This window comes from Tinamus guttatus, unplaced genomic scaffold (genome assembly GCF_059628265.1).
Source record: "Tinamus guttatus ecotype Peru unplaced genomic scaffold, ASM5962826v1 Tinamus_guttatus_pri_ptg000178l, whole genome shotgun sequence".
NCBI classification, from domain to species: domain Eukaryota; kingdom Metazoa; phylum Chordata; class Aves; order Tinamiformes; family Tinamidae; genus Tinamus; species Tinamus guttatus.
Window position 1 is genome coordinate 580,200 of NW_028288712.1, and position 17,300 is coordinate 597,499.

Here is a 17,300-nt window from a genome sequence, read left to right on the forward strand (position 1 = left end):
TCAGGTATATAAGCTCGAGTCCTGGGAGCGAGTGGGAAAAGAACTGTGGGATGGTGTGCAAGTAGGTTCAAAGGAAGCTCGGCGACTTGCGAAAATATATCGTCCCGTGCGGCTAATGCTTGAACAATTGCACGGGGAGGCTCAAGTCGCTGCTGCTTTGCGAGAGGCACTCGGCGGAGAAAAGGGGGAGGAGAGTGGCTCAGGAGACTCCGAGTGGACTGAAATTATTGAACCGAATCCATACGAGGAAATGGACAATAAGGAAAAAGGGATTTCATCTCGACAGGCGTGTCCAGTAACTCTAGCTGAACGTGAAGTATGGGGGGGAGTGGATGAGGATCTTCCACCATGGGAGGGGGAGGAACGACCACCCCCGGAACGACCACTCCCCACAGCGCCCGAAATGGACGTGGATCCGATTAAAGTACCGATCCCGAATGGGTCGGATGACGATGACAGTACCATCCAAGGAATGCGACGAGAACTTCGGGAGCAAACAGAGAGAATGACGGAGTTATTGGAACAGATGCGGCGCTTAGATTGTGGGTCCAGGGCAAGGGATGTGAAGGCAGCATATAAGGCTGCCCATAAGGCTATCGTAGAGGGGTTGGAGAATGTGGATAAACAACTGGGGCAATGGGAGGCGCGAAAAGGTACTTCTAGCTCTAAGGTGAATGAAGAGGTTATGAAACGACAAAAGGAGTGGGTACTGCAGAAGGTTAAAGAAGGGAGTATGACAATTGACGAAGCAAAAAATTATCTACAGGCAAAATTTGGTATGGAGGGTTACATTTTGGGTGGAGAGATTGAGGAGTTATGGAAGGCTCAAAAGAAAGGGGAAGCAGCTGGAGGGAGCGATCCAGATGAAGAAGGGTTGTTGTCGTGGTTCCGAGCCACTGTAAGTGGAAGTGATAGTGCGGGAAAAAGTAAGGATGTGGCGCCACCTATTGATCCAACTTTTAACGCGGGAGCGCGGTATAAGGGGTTGATAGAGAATGCTCGGTTACAGGGGGACTTTATATTAACTCCAATAGCAGCCCCCGTAGTAGTGGGAGCCCAGGGCCCCAAGTGGGAGCCTTTAGATTGGAAATTGGTGCGAGATTTACAAAAAACAGTGATGCAATATGGACATGATAATAAGCTTGTTCGAAACCAAGTCTCTGCCTTGTTTAAATATTCGAGTATGGTTCCTGCAGACAGCAGGGCTATAATGGAACTTCTGCTTTCCTCTACTACCTATATGCTCTGGCTAGCAAAGTGGCAAGAAAGGTTAGAAGAAAAGCAATTGGAAAATCTAAATCGTAGTATGGATGATCCGTTAAGGGTCGCCACTCTCGACCAACTGATGGGAAATGGGCGTTATCGGGCAGTTGAGGCCCAAGCAGCGCTTCACCCTAGAGTATTACAACAATCAAAAAATGCAGCTTTAGCAACCTTTCTTGCCCTGCCACAGATTGGAACACCTCAATTGCCATATACTAAAATAATGCAAAAGCCAGACGAGCCTTTTTTCGGTTTTGTCGACCGGCTGAAGGATGCCCTGGATATGGCACCTAATGTGCCTCCAGAGATGAAAGCAATATTGGCTAAGGAATTGGCAACACAAAACGCAAATCAATCCTGTAAACAACTGTTGGCTACTCTGCCACCAGGGGCCTCGATTATTCAAATGATAGAAGTATGTTCCCGAGCACCACTGGTCGAAGAAGAGCAGAAGGCTAAAATACATGCCGTGGCTTTGGCTACAGCACTCAAGGAGGGGAGAATATCTGGAAAGGGGGATAAAGGATTTCATGGAGTGTGTTTTCAATGTGGCCTACCAGGACATGTGAAAAGAAGGTGTCCTAACAAATTTAGAGTTGAAGGTGTGGGCCCGAAAGGATTTAATGGGAACTGTGCTAAATGTCAAAAGTTTGGGCATAAGGCAGCAGAATGTCGGTCACGATGTTATAAGAACGGTACACAGTTGCAGGGAAACGGGAGCTGCCGCGTTATGAGGGACGCGGCGAACAAATATCCCCAAATGATGGCTGCCTCTGTGAGCTCTCCTCCGCAACTTGCGGAAGTGCAGGAGTCGATTTGGCCGTGGCAAAATCCACAGTAATTAGAGATTCTGATGTGCACATATTGGAATCTACGTGCACTGGTCCCCTGGGGAAGGGCCTATCCGCTTTGGTGATTGGCCGTTCCTCAGCTTCAAAAATGGGTATTTTTGTTCTACCAGGGTGTATTGATGCTGATTACTCTGGAAATATTGGCATAATGATTAAAATTTTCAATCCTCCTGTTACTATTCCAGCACTGAGCAGGATAGCCCAATTGATACCTTTTCGAGCTCTAGTTCCTAATCCTGGACAGGCCCAGCGTGGAAACAAAGGCTTTGGATCTTCTGGACCCCCCCAGGTTGCCTTTTGTGAAAAAATAACTACTCAGCGTCCGACAAGACTCGTGAGTATGGTGGGACCGGATGGTATTCGTCTTACTGATGTTGCCATGATGATTGATACAGGTTCAGATATCACTATCGTTCCCAAGTTTGCATGGCCACCTCAGTGGGATCTGCAAGAAATTGATGCTCCTGTGACAGGTATCGGAGGGCAATCTCCTACGCAGGTTAGTCGATGCTTTGTAACCATCATGGATAAAGAGGGAAACAGAGCCATGATAAAACCTTATGTGATGTGTACATCACTGTGGCTGTTGGGAAGGGATGTTCTGGCCCAGTGGGGAATCATCTTGCAGACACCTTTTCCCTAGCGGCCATTGGGGGCAGCTTCCGCCCCACCTTAAAGTTAACATGGACCACGAAGGACCCTGTGTGGGTGGACCAATGGCCGCTGCCAGAGGAGAAGCTGCATTACCTAAAGGAACTAGTTAAAGAACAATTAGACCAAGGTCATATTAAGCCGTCAACAAGTCCTTGGAACACCCCTATTTTCACCATTAAGAAAAAATCAGGAAAGTGGAGATTGTTACATGATCTCCGAGCTGTTAACGCATGCATGGCAAACATGGGAGCATTACAGCCAGGGTTGCCGTCACCTGTTATGCTCCCACAAGCATGGCATTTGTTAGTAATTGATCTGAAAGATTGTTTCTTTACCATACCCCTCGACCCGGAAGACAGTGACAAATTTGCCTTTACGGTTCCTACGATTAATAGGGAAGGCCCATCGGAGCGATATCAGTGGGTAGTTCTTCCACAGGGAATGAAAAATTCGCCAACCATCTGTCAATGGTTTGTGAATTTGGCCCTGAAACCGTGGAGGAAAAATCACCCAGATTTAATTACATATCATTATATGGATGACATCCTAGTAGCAAGCCCTGAAGTTTTACCAGCTACGCACGAAGAGGAATTAATTACTTGTTTAAAGGAATTTGGTTTGGTCGTTGCCCCTGAGAAAGTGCAAAGGCAAGCTCCTTGGAATTATTTGGGTATGGTTATCACAGAGGCTAGAATTAGACCCCAAAAGCTTAAATTGCAGACAAAAATTGACACTGTTAACTGTGTGCAAAAATTAGTGGGAGACATTCAGTGGATCAGAAATTTTTGTGGTATTACCAATGAGGAAATGGAGCCGTTGTTTCAACTGCTCAGAGGAGCTAAAGAGCCTGCGGAAAAGCGGAGCTTAACTCCACAGGCTGCCACAGCCTTAGAACGAATTGAGGGGAAGATAGCCGGAACAGCTGCCTATAGATTCCAGGAAGGGTTACCAATATCTTTAGTGGTTTACAACCGAGAAAGGGAAGTGGCGGTAATCATTGCCCAGATAAATGAGAAGGGGATCTTGTTTATACTCGAATGGGTTTTTCTTCCAAGTCACCTACGACGCACCTTAACTCAGAGGCATGAGGCAATTGGAATGGGAGTTTTGAAAGCCCGGCAGCGTTTACGAACAATTGCCGGTAGGGAGCCTGACAGTATTATTCTGCCTCTAAAGGCTCTGGAGATAGTCGAAGAATGGTGCTTGAACAGCGTAGAATTTGCCTTAGCCATTCAGGGAATTAAAGTGGACAATCACTATCCTAAGCATCCTCTCTTCCACACCTCTTTGGAGCTGGAAGAGCGAGAAATCCGGAGCTCAAGACCATTGTCAAACGCGATTACTGTATTCACGGATGCTAGTAGCAAAACTGGAAAGTATGGGTATGCTTTCCGGGAGTCAGATCTCTGGAAAACACAAATTCGGAAAGAGACTGCATCCGTACAGGTCCTAGAACTAAAAGCTGTAGTTTGGGCATTTTTAACCTTTCACGATCGGCCCATGAATATAGTCATCGATTCCTTGTATGTGGTAGGCATTGTTCAACGAATTAATAGGGCAATTATAGGGCACGTAAACAACCATAGTCTTCAAGCCTTGTTTGTTCAGCTTTGGAACATCATACAACAGAGGAAGCATGCTTTTTGGGTATCACATATCCGTAGCCACACTGCACTCCCTGGTCCTTTAACAGAAGGCAATGCAGTCATAGATAGTGCTGTGTCAGCAGCAGGTATTCCTTGTTCGGTGGAACAGCAGGCGTCATCTTCTCATTCATTTTTTCATCAGTCTGCTCGAGCGTTACAACGCGAATTTAAAATTTCCCGAGCAACAGCTCGTGCTATTATTGCTGCTTGTCCTGATTGTGCACGCTTGACCCCTTTACAGGAAATGGGTACTAACCCGAGGGGATTACAACCAAGACAGATATGGCAGTCAGATGTAACGGAGTTTGCACCTTTTGGGCACCTCAAGTATTTACATGTTACTGTGGATACCTGTTCAAAGGCTTTATGGGCCACCCCAGCCACTTCTGCAAATGCCAAGTCAGCCTGTAAACATTGGACTCAGGCAATTGCTGTTTTAGGAAAGCCTGACATCATAAAGACAGATAATGCACCTGCGTATAAGAGTAACACCTGTGCAACCTTTTTCCAGCAATGGGGAATAATCCGTCAGACGGGTATCCCTTATAATTCTGGTGGTCAGGCCATTATCGAGCGTCATCATAAAAATTTAAAACAATTACTGTTTGCTTTGAAAAAAGAGGGGGAGAAGAGTCCCTACGAGTTAATCAGTAAAGCATGTTATGTTTTAAATTGGCTTAACCCTCGAAATGATGATAGTATACCTATTTTCACCCATTTTTCTAAAAACCCAGCTGATCTTTCAGGAAAGAAGGTGCAGGTAGAAGTTTTCTGGCCGCAGAAACAGATCTGGGAAGGTCCAGTCGAGTTAATTACGTGGGGACGGGGTTATGCTTGTGTACTTGCAGGAGATGGAGCGACCTGGGTACCAGCCAAGTGGGTACGACCGTGGTTGCGGAACAGACAGGAACAATCAATGGACCAGGATGTCAGAATGGACCAGGTTCAGCTGTTTGGTAATCATCTTGATAACAGTGACAGGAATAGTGCAGGGGAAATGGCAGACAGAAATTCAGCAGAGGGAGAACATTTGGGTCACCATAGCTAATCAGACAGGCCAAAGTGCCTTCTGTCTTAGCTTGGAACGTCCAGGAGACCCTTTTCGTACTTGCTTGATAGGTGTCCCTGTTTGGCAACCTCAAGAATTCAATGGATACGTAGCTAATTTTGCTGTGCTTAATGATACTCTATTAAATACTACTATGTGCTCTTACCGATCAAAGCGAACGGCAGAACAGTTAGACGGGTGCTGGCAATGTGAAATCATTAAAAGTCTGAATGGCACTCTGACTTCCCCGCCGGAGGAATTAGACTTGTTGGGAAGTCTGAATGCCACAAATACCACCCGAAACGGTGGATGGGTTAGTTTTGAACTGCATAGCAAAGGTGCACTTGAAGAAAGTACATCGCAATGGGCAACAGTTAACTCGGGGCTGAAAATTAATGATGTTTATCTTCACACATATACCCAATGTAAATTAACGAGCTTCTCTGCAAAACGGCTACCACCAGGAGTGTTTTTAATATGCGGAGACCGGGCATGGAACGGAGTACCGTCCAGTCCACAAGGAGGTCCGTGTTATCTGGGGAGACTGAGTTTGTTTCACCCTAATATATCTCAAGTGATGACCTTTGTATCCAAAAGGAAGAAACGATCGATACATGAGTTAGATTGTACAAAAGTTGGGGATCCAAGATTTTGGTCAAGGGTCAAAACTATCTTCGTGTCCCTGCTTATCCCAGGGAGCACTGCCGCACGAGCAATGACTTCCTTGAAACAGCTAGCATGCTGGACAAGGAATGAATTAAATTTAACATCAGACATTTTAGATCAGCTATCGCAAGATGTAGCTAGTGTAAATCATGTAGTATTGCAGAATAGAGCCGCAGTAGATTTTCTGCTTTTAGCACATGGGCATGGGTGTGAGGATTTTGAAGGTATGTGTTGTTTAAACTTATCCGATCATTCAGAGTCTATCCATAAAAGATTGCACTCTTGAAAGAAGGGCTGCACAAGTTGAAGGAAGAAAGTTGGGGATTAGAAGATTGGCTCAGATCGTTAGGCTTAGGACCATGGATTACAGAAACGTTGTACCACTTGTGCGTGATCGGGATGGTTATACTCGTGCTTGTGATTATGTTACCTTGCTTTTGCCAATACTTGCAACGCTTGATGCATAATACCGCTAATTCTGTTTTTGAAAAAAGAGGGGGAAATGTTGGGGCCTTAGCACTTTTACAGGAATACGAGGAGCTGAAGTGATGAGAACTGAGGAGCTGAAGTGATGAGAACCGAGGAGCTGAGGCGGTGAGAACCGGGAACTGAAGCGATGGGAACCAAGGCCACCCGGAGAAGATAACGCTCGTTAGCAACTTTTTAATGAACTAGGCCGGCCATAGCCAGATAAGCATCCGGGAGGACCAGCAATAGAGCATCGGAAAGGAATGTCAGCCAGCTGCAAGCTAGTTATGCATGGACACTATAGCTTAACCAATGAGAATGCTGTTGCTTAGCGCGTGTGTACGCTTACAGGTGATAGAATTGTATAAAGCTACACCGTAGAGAATAGTAAACGAATTGAACCTGCTTCACATTGAAGTGTCGTTCATTCCGTCTCGCGGGGTGGGCCTCGGCAGGGGAGAATTTGGGTCATAAGGAACACATGAGACACTGGGTGCACAAGGATGATGTGGGGCAAATGGGCCATAAGGGGGAGAGAACATCAGGGGTTCACAGGATATTTGGGGCCAAACGGAGCTTGGGAACACGTTTGCCACCAGGTCCATAGCACATTAGGGACACCCAGAGCATGGGCAGACACATGGGGAATCAGGGGGACACAGGACATCAGGGGACAGCCAGAGCATGAGGGACATGTGGAGCATTAGGGACACAAGACATTAGGGACACATGGGAGATAGGGGGGACATGGGGCACTGGGGACGCATGCAGTATCAGGGACATGTGGGACATTGGTGGGTCACAGAGAACATCGGGGGACATATGAAGCGTTGGGTGGACATATGGTGCATCAAGGATACATGGCAAGTTAGAGACATGCAGGACATTCAGTAACTTGCCGGGGAAGGAGACACGCCAGGGATGCAGGACGTCACAGCAGGGATCGGGGCAGTGGGTCGGTGACAAGACAGGGACAGCCCGAATTTCCCCTGTCCCAGCCGTGGGCACTATGGTGGTCCCTGGGGTGGTGACACCAGTGTGGGCACAGTGTGGGGACACCCTGGGAGCCACCAGCGCTGGCTTCCCGGTTGTCCCCACCTCCCTGGGTGCCCCCACGGATGCTGAGCATGTTGGGGCCCCCACAGGGCTCCCACCAGGTGCTCCCTGAGCAGCTCAAGCAGCTCTGGGTTGAGACAGCCCTTCCCGAGAGCATCGTTGTGGTAGAGACGGCCGAGCGGCAGGACCAGGTGAGCGTCGGGGCAGCCCCTGGTCCTGCTGGGAGCGGGGGGACACGGGGACCCTGCCGGGCACGTGCTGACCCCTCTGCACAACCACCCCTGTCTGTCCCCGGCTTGTTGGGGAACTGCTGCAGGAGCAGAAGAAGCCACTGGTGGCTGCTGTCAAGCTGCAGGCCGAGCTCTCGGACGTCCTCACCTGCATCCAGCACCAGTGAGTGTCACCGCTGGGTCCTCAGGATTGCTCCAGTCACCCTCAGTAGTTTCTGTGTCTCCTCTGTGCCAGGCCTGGGGTGCCCATGTTGCCCATGTCCCCTCCATGTCATCGTTGGGGCGGTCGTGGTCCCCAGGTCCCCCCTGTGCCATGTTTTGGGTGCCCATGGTCCCCATGACCCCATTGGGTGACCCCACCCACCCCAACATGCCCCAACGCTCCATGGGATCCCCAGTGTGTCCCCCCCAACCTGGTACCCCCCTGCACACAGTGGGAGCCACTTTGGGTGCCCACTCCCAACCCAACATGAGAACTGCTGGGTTCCCCCGTGACCCTGCTCTGGGCCCAAAGGGGACCCCAAGCGTCCCCTGCGTGTCCTGAGTGGGGCCCTCATTGCCCCAGAGCTGCCAGCGCAGGACAGAGGTGCTCCAGGTGGTGGAGGTGGTGGTGGTGGGTGCACAGGGGGGCACAGCCCCCTGTTGCCTTGTTTCCTGCGGCGGCTGCTGCTGGGCACCCGCCGTGCAGAGTGGCCGGGCTGTCTGCGCTGCCTCCTCATGCTGCAGGTGCGTCACCTTGGTCGGGGACAGTGCAGGGACGCGGGGGGACACAAGGCATTGGGGGCCACGGGATATTGGGTGGACACCTGGGGGATGAGGAATACATGGGAGATTGGGAGCACATGGTCAGGGACACAGAGGGGACTGGGGACATATGGGATCAGGGAGACAGAGGGCAGGGAGGGAAACCTAGAGAACTGGGGACATGCGTGGCATGAAGAACGCAGGACATTAGGAACACAGCAGGACCTCGAGGGGACAGGGGCATAGAATTCACATAAGACTTTGGGTGTGGGAATATATAGGATAAAAGGTTCATGAAGGTAATATGTTGAACACTGCAAAACTAGGACTGAGGAACTGCTGGTGAAGCAGAGGAGATCCAGCATTGGTCACTGGGATGCTGACGCTCCAGGATTGGTGGGTTAAGATGTGTGAAGGTTATATAAATACTCAAAGCTGGTTGGGTATTTATATCAACCCTTCAGCCTTTGGCTGAAGACCATTGGCCCATCAATTACTCTACAGTGCTTATAACCTACTTTCCAAAGGAACTTCGTAGCATACCCCTGGCTGCCAGTATTGGGGTCCCCTGGAATCCCCCAGTATTGGGGATGCTCCCAGCTGCCTTCACTCAAAAGTTGGGGTGCCCTGACCCTTTTGCCAAGTATGTGGGTGCCCCAAATTCCCCCCCCACACACATATTGGAGTCACTCCTAGTTTTTTGAGACCCTACCCAATATTTCTCCCTCAAAACAAACAAACAAACAAACAATATTGGGGTGCCCTAGAGAATTTCACCCATAATATTGGGGTATTCTGGACTCACCACCCCAGGTTTCGGTGCCCCCAGCTCCCTTTTCTCCCCAAATGGGGATGCGTAATTTCACCCCCATATTGGGGTGCCCCAGCTGACTGCCCTAACCCCCCCAATGACCTTTTCCTGCACAGGCTGCCGGAGGAGGACCATAAAAAGCTCATGGATTCTGGAGGAATCCCCGAAAAGTTGAAGACCCAAGTGAAAAGCAGCCAAGAGGAGCTGACATCAGCCAGGTAAGGGGCAAGCTGGGGTGTAGGGTGCCAGGCAACCGAGGCTGGGGTTTGGGGTAGAGGGGGTGTTATGGGTTGAGTTGGGGTCCTTGGCCCCTGAGGTGTGGGGACATTGGGGTTGCAGGAGACATTTGGGGTCCCTAAAGTGGGATTTGAGGTCCCCGAGTGGATGAGGGATTTTGGAGTGCAGGAGAAAGGGAGGAAACTGGGTTCCCAAGAGGGCTTGGGGGTCCCTGTCGAGGAAGCAAGAAGGGATCTGTGGAGTTGGGGGGATTTTGCATCTCAGGACAGGGGTCATCTCAGGCCCCGGCGTGTCCTGAGTGGTGCCCTCGTTGCCCCAGAGCTGCCAGCGCAGGACAGAGGTGCTCCAGGCGGTGGAGGTGGTGGTGGTGGGTGCACAGGGGGGCACAGCCCCCTGTTGCCTTGTTTCCTGCGGCGGCTGCTGCTGGGCACCCGCCGTGCCAAGTGGCCGGGCTGTCTGCGCTGCCTCCTCGTGCTGCAGGTGCGTCACCTTGGTCGGGGACAGTGCAGGGACGCGGCGGGACACAAGGCATTGGGGGCCATGGGATATTGGGTGGACACCTGGGGCATGAGGGACACATGGGAGATTGGGCACAGATGGGATCAGGGACACAGGGGGCATGTGGGATTAGGGATACAGAGGACAGGAGAAGTGAAACATAGAGAACCGAGGACATGCGTGGCATGAAGAACGCAGGACATTAGGAACACAGCAGGACCTTGAGGGGACAGGGGCATGGAATTCACATAAGACTTTGGGTGTGGGAATATAAAGGATAAAAGGTTCATGAAGGGAACCTGTTGAAGATTGCAAAACTAGGACTAAGGAACTGCTGGTGAAGCAGAGGAGATCCAGGATTGGTCACTGGGATGCTGACGCTCCAGGATTGGTGGGTTAAGATGTGTGAAGGTTATATAAATACTCAACCCTGGTTGGGTATTTATACCAACCCTTCAGCCTTTGGCTGAAGACCATTGGCCCATCAACTACTCTACAGTGCTTATAACCTAATTTCCAAAGGAACTTTGTAGCATACGACAGTTTTCCTCTGCCTGAATTCGTGACACTTCCGAGGATCCTCACCTCCCTCAGCATCACAAACCTCAGCTTCTTCTGACGATGATGATTCTATAAAATGAAATAAAATGGCAGAAAGTGATGTTTCACCTGTTTATAACTCCAGAAAGCAGTTTCAAGTGTCTTTTCTCAATGCATAGTACAAGGGAAACACACACAGTAGGTTTTTTTAGGACACAAAGTGACAAGAGGGTAAGAGTACCATGTTGGGTTTATGACTTTTCTTTGAAGGATATGTACATATATCTTTTTATACTTCTCAGTGGAGATCTTTAAATTAAAATCAGTAAGTTTGGATATGGAAATAACAAAACTTAAAGGTTAAGTTTTTGATAAAACAGTGCAATGAAAAAAAGAAGTCATTATAAACTAAACTACAAGTAGAAACAGATTTATAAAAAGTAGACCTTCTGAAGTGACCTTTTAGCAGCCCTTTTGTAATGGGACATTGACAGAAATGGCAGTGAGCGACTGAAGTGGCAAAGAAATGCAATGTACACAGGTTACATGCATGCAATAAATGCAGCAAAATTCACTTGCACAAGAAATTTAAATCAAAGTTGAGTGTGTCTGTGTATATAAATATATTCAAGAAATTGTATCTCATTTATATGCAGTCATTTAGCCCTGGAGAGTACCTGTGCACATAACCTACTTTCCAAAGGAGCTTGGTAGCATATGACAGTTTTCCTCTGCCTGAGGCCGGAACGCTTCTGAGGATCCTCACCTTCCTCAGCATCATGAACATCAGCTGCTTCTGACGATGATGATGATTCTGTAACTACAGCAGGAGGATACACTTCAGAGGAGCTCTCATGCACATCTCCCTTCCTGAAAATTCTTGCTGTGCTGCACAAAACCAGGAAAACTGCCCCACTATTGCTGTAGCAAGAGCACTGTTTCCCATGCTGAGTAATACTGCCCATTTACTTGACTTCCCACCTGTCTGTGGCATCTGTTGCCTTTTATTTGTGTTTGGTTGTGAGCATGTTGTGAATGTGTTCCTTCATTTTTCTGAGCATCTGTCCTGAGCTCAGCCCAGCCCAGCCCTGACATCCATCCCTCTGGCTTGTAACCCCGATGGCAATAGGGAATTATGCACACATGGAAATTATCCAGTAGTTAGCTCACTTCTGTGAGCAGTAAAGATAGTTTAAAGCCAGAATTAACCTATCACCTGAGTTGCATAAGCTTTTTCAGCAGCTTCATTCTTCTTGGAAGCATGCATCAAGTTTCCCTGCTTAAAATAACCAAGAAAATCAGTCACAAATATGCAAAGCACCTGACATGCACGTACTTTGTGCCTGTATAGAAACTTTATCAAGGCACTGCATATACACAAAAGATCCAATTTTTCTGCTCTACTTTGAAAAAAAAAAACGGAATTTGGACCTAAGCAGGAAGCTACGAAGGCAACTTTCTAGCCTGTTCACAAAATGAAGTGTTCAGCGTCCCAAATGAAGAATTCCAGTTACCAGCAAAAGGAGGCAATAAGGATTGCTGTATGCTTCAACAGCAGCTCCTCCAGGGGCACAAGACTACTTAAGATGACGTGCAATGCAGGCACAGCAACAAATACACAGAAAGCAGCCACCAGGAAATGTGGTTTAGAAATTAGAAGGCTTCAAAACCCTAAAAAGGTAACTCTGGAAGTGCCTTTTAATCAGTGAATATTCTAAAATGGGCTTTAAGTCGACTTAGGAAAATGCTTACATGCTACATTTGCCTTTCACATCTGACTAAACTACACAATACAGGACATTCTTTGTAAAGTGAGGAGATTTTAAGAAAAAAATACGGGTCATGAGGAATGAAAGTTCGAGTCACGTCACACTGACAAACACACGGAGGCATTCTACAGTGCATTTTATAGGCTGTAACTTAACTGAGCTTTCCAACCTTTTTTTTTTTTTTTTTTTTTTTTTCCCCATGATCAGAAACTTAACTTAGGAACGAAGGCTGAAAGGACAGACAGCTTGGTTGTGCCTGTGTGATGAGAGGGATCGGGCAGTCTGTTTGCCTCTTTAATCCCCAGTCACAATTTTCAGTAAGTTTTGAAGTGAATACCCAAGTCCTAGTAAGTCTGTAGACAATTTGCCCATTCAAAAATTGCTAAAAAGCAATTCAGGAAGCATGAAGCATGTAAAATGCATATGGTGGCATTTCAGTGCAGCTTCACATTTTCTAAAGACGAAATTTCCACCACCCTTGGAGAATACTTGTGGGGTGGTATTGAGCGGAATGCTCAAGTTTGTGTATTCATCAATAAGGGGATTTCTCCCCAGTTTGGCTGAAGAGCAGGACAAAGGGAGGGGAGACTAAGTGGAGCCATGAGCGAGTGGGACAAAAAGAGCCATCTGCCAAGAGTTGGGGGCCTTTACAAAGGAGGGAAATAGGGGAATTCCCCCACATTCTTCAGCAGGGGGACAAAGGAGTTGGTGAGCTCAGGTGGGAACAGATGGCGGGAGGCCGGAGTTTGGTGTAGGCGGGCCGGGAAGGCTGTAACTTCTGAGTACCTTGGCCAAGGGGGAAAAGGAGAGGGTGTCCCTCGGTCGGGAAATTAGGATAAAAGGGGGGCTGCGTCCCCCAGCAATTTGAGAGACCCCACAGGGATATGCCCGGTCGACTCTCCCTTTGTTGGAATAAAGTTTTAGGACTCCTCTGTCTCCTTTTTGGACATTCATTTCTTCACAGCATGATTTTCCACACAATTGGGGGCTCGTCCGGGATCCGTCCACCTTCCGGGAACGGCATATGGCGATCGGGGTTGACGGCGCACCTCACCATAGCTTTTGGTGATCGACTCCCTTCGACGGCAGCCTGCTCTGGACGACTGATTGGGTTCCAGAGACTGTCCGGAGACAGACGAGAAGCAGATCAGGGGGTTAAGCAGGTAGGACCGGGAGGGGGTCCTCAAGTGGTCTGACGGAAAGGACTAGGTCTTATGGAAAGGACCTCCAAGTAGCGCTAAGTCTGACGGAAAGGACCAGGTTTGACGGAAAGGACCATTGAAATCTCACTGGTGAGTACTATGGGGCAGTGGGGAACAAAAGGGGTGACGACCCTGATATGGACATCCAGGGAGGGCAGCAGAGGGAAGCCAAAAGAGGATACTGGGAAAAAGGAATGATGACCTCGACTTATCCCCATATAGTCCCTTGGGGAGACTTTTGAGGATTTGGGATAACTTGTGCATTCCCCCAGAAATAACCAAGGAACTAATGATAAAATTATTGTTTTGTTTGGCCAGAATATAAGTTACCAGGGGGATTTAGGTGGCCCCCCTGTAGGGTCGGACGACGATCCTCGTCTTTGTCAGGTTTTGTGCCAGTATCTCATGATACTGAGAATGGTCTCATCAAGAAAGAATGTGTGTCTGTATGGTTAAGGGCAACATCTAGAGGAATCTATGTAACAAAAGAGAGAGGAGAAAAAGGGAAGCAGAAATCTGAAGAAAGGAAAAAGACAGATAGGGAGGTGTGGGATGTCCTCCAGTACCTTCCCCCATCTTACCATCAAAATCCATGAGGAGCCACAGCTCCTGTGGCTGTCGGGAAAACCTTGGTAATCACCAGCTTGTGCGGTTGACACAGCAGAACTAGAGGGTTTTTAGTTGCTTAGATTGGTTGTGTGTTGATAAATAAACCCCTCCTTTCAATGTTGCTCCTTGTTTGAAAGTTTGTCACTAGCGGTGGAACCTGGTCACCATATGGAGGTGCTGAAGTTTTTTCCCTGGCTCTGTTTTGAAGCCAAGCAGGTTTTCATGCATCCAGACAACGTGTCTATGTGTGTACATGTGTATATACCTCTAGATCAAACAGACGTGCACTCTGGGTCCCTGTGCTCTGGCCTTGGACACTCAGCTTTGGACGGCTCAGACCCCGGGTCTCCGCAGTTACCGGGTAGAATTTAAATTTCCTTCTTTTCTTAGGAACCTTCTTCAAGACACTAGTTCATTGAAGACAGTTCAATGTCAGCTGGAGAAATGATTCCACCACCTTCAGATGTGTCATCGTCCTCAGATGTGCTTCCATCCCTTTCATTTGACATGGAATTTAACTTTACCAGGAAATATATTCCTATGTTTCCTATGTCTGGTCAATTAATACCTTTAAAAAGGAAGTGTAATAGCATATACAGTGAATGGTGCTGTGCTAAATCTGCAGCTAAAACTCTACAAAGGAACCATGATTACATTAAGTTTCATGTCAGCACCCTAGAAGTGCAATGACCTTGACTTTTCCAGAGAAGATCTTCTGCTCTGATAAAAATCCTACCTCTTTCCCAAACTGTCTTGGGATCTCTCTTTCTATTGATTGCTGAGATCTTATCTGCATGCTTGCGCATTTGCAGTGATAAACTACTCTTGACAAACGAATGCAGAGATTCTTTTCTCCCTTCTCTCCCCATCCTCTTTCTTTACGGACGCAATCCCCAGACCTGACAGCAGATGAGGACAAAAGCAATGAGGAAGCGGAAGAAGGTGAGTAACAGCAACCTGGAAGGATCTCCAGGATCTCCGTTGAGGCTGGCTTCTAGATGAGGGTTGCACTTGGTCAATCCTTGCCCTTCTATTGCACTTAGCCCCCAAAGTTTGGAATTCACTGGCCGAAGTCAGCTGAAGCTGTTGTGAGAATAGATTGTTAAATGAAACGTGGAAGTTTGGCAGGTTTCACTGATTTTCAGTGGTTTAACTTGGAATGAAATTACAGTGCTGAGTAAATTTTTGTTACAGTGCAAAAACTGAAAGGGAAGCATATTAAAACTGAATGCGTTATAAGAACCTTCCTATGTAAATAAACACTAGTAAGATCAATTTTATAGCAGTGGAATAAGAACTTCGTTCATAACACAAGTATTCCCACAAGTATTCTCCAAGGGTGGTGGAAATTTCGTCTTTAGAAAATGTGAAGCTGCACTGAAATGCCACCATATGCATCTTACACCATGCTTCCTGAATTGCTTTTTAGCGATTTTTTGAATGGACAAACTGTTTACAGACTTACTAGGACTTGGGTATTCACTTCAAAACTTACTGAAAATTGTGACTGAGGATTAGAGAGGCAAACAGACTGCCCAATGCCTCTCATCACACAGGCACAACCAAGCTGTGTGTCCTTTCAGCCTTCGTTCCTAAGTTAAGTTTCTGATCATGGGGGAAAAAATAAAAAATAAAAATAAAATAAAAGGTTGGAAAGCTCAGTTAAGATACAGCCTATAAAATGCACTGTAGAATGCCTCCGTGTGTTTGTCAGTGTGACGTGACTCAAACTTTCATTCCTCGTGAACTGTGTTTTTTTTCTTAAAATCTCCTCACTTTACAAAGAATGTCCTGTATCGTGTAGTTTAATCAGCTGTGAAAGGCAAATGTAGCATGTAAGCATTTTCCTAAGTCGACTTAAAGCCCATTTTAGAATATTCACTGATTAAAAGGCACTTCCAGAGTTACCTTTTCAGGGTTTTGAAGCCTTCTAATTTCTAAACCACATTTCCTGGTGGCTGCTTTCTGTGTATTTGTTGCTGTGCCTGCATTGCATGTCATCTTAAGTAGTCTTGTGCCCCTGGAGGAGCTGCTGTTGAAGCACACAGCAATCCTTATTGCCTCCTTTTGCTGGTAACTGGAATTCTTCGTTTGGGATGCTGAACACTTCATTTTGTGAGCAGGCTAGAAAGTTGCCTTCGTAGCTTCCTGCTTAGGTCCAAATTCCGTTTTTTTTCAAAGTAGAGCAGAAAAATTGGATCTTTTGCGTATATGCAGTGCCTTGATAAAGTTTCTATACAGGCACAAAGTACATGCAAGACAGGTGCTTTGCATATTTGTGACTGATTTTCTTGGTTCTTTTAAGCAGGGAAACTTGATGCATGCTTCCAAGAAGAATGAAGCTGCTGAAAAAGCTTATGCAACTCAGGTGATAGGTTAATTCTGGCTTTAAACTATCTTTACTGCTCACAGAAGTGAGCTAACTACTGGATAATTTCCATGTGTGCATAATTCCCTATTGCCATCGGGGTTACAAGCCAGAGGGATGGATGTCAGGGCTGGGCTGGGCTGAGCTCAGGACAGATGCTCAGAAAAATGAAGGAACACATTCACAACATGCTCACAACCAAACACAAATAAAAGGCAACAGATGCCACAGACAGGTGGGAAGTCAAGTAAATGGGCAGTATTACTCAGCATGGGAAACAGTGCTCTTGCTACAGCAATAGTGGGGCAGTTTTCCTGGTTTTGTGCAGCACAGCAAGAATTTTCAGGAAGGGAGATGTGCATGAGAGCTCCTCTGAAGTGTATCCTCCTGCTGTAGTTACAGAATCATCATCATCGTCAGAAGCAGCTGATGTTCGTGATGCTGAGGAAGGTGAGGATCCTCGGAAGCGTTCCGGCCTCAGGCAGAGGAAAACTGTCATATGCTACCAAGCTCCTTTGGAAAGTAGGTTATGTGCACAGGTACTCTCCAGGGCTAAATGATTGCATATAAATGAGATACAATTTCTTGAATATATTTATATACACAGACACACTCAACTTTGATTTAAGTTTCTTCTTCA

The 17,300-nt window shown here is 47.3% G+C and overlaps 1 protein-coding gene across 1 annotated transcript in view; it reads right to left on the reverse strand.

Moving 5' to 3' along the window:
* Positions 1–301: 301 nt before the first annotated feature.
* Positions 302–17,300, reverse strand: part of LOC148594950 (uncharacterized) — a 63,616-nt gene continuing 46,617 nt past the window's right edge. Inside the window, exon 7 of the mRNA XM_088523299.1 lies at positions 302–484. Coding sequence (XP_088379425.1) covers positions 302–484 — 183 coding nt within the window. The remainder of the gene's footprint in view (positions 485–17,300) is intronic.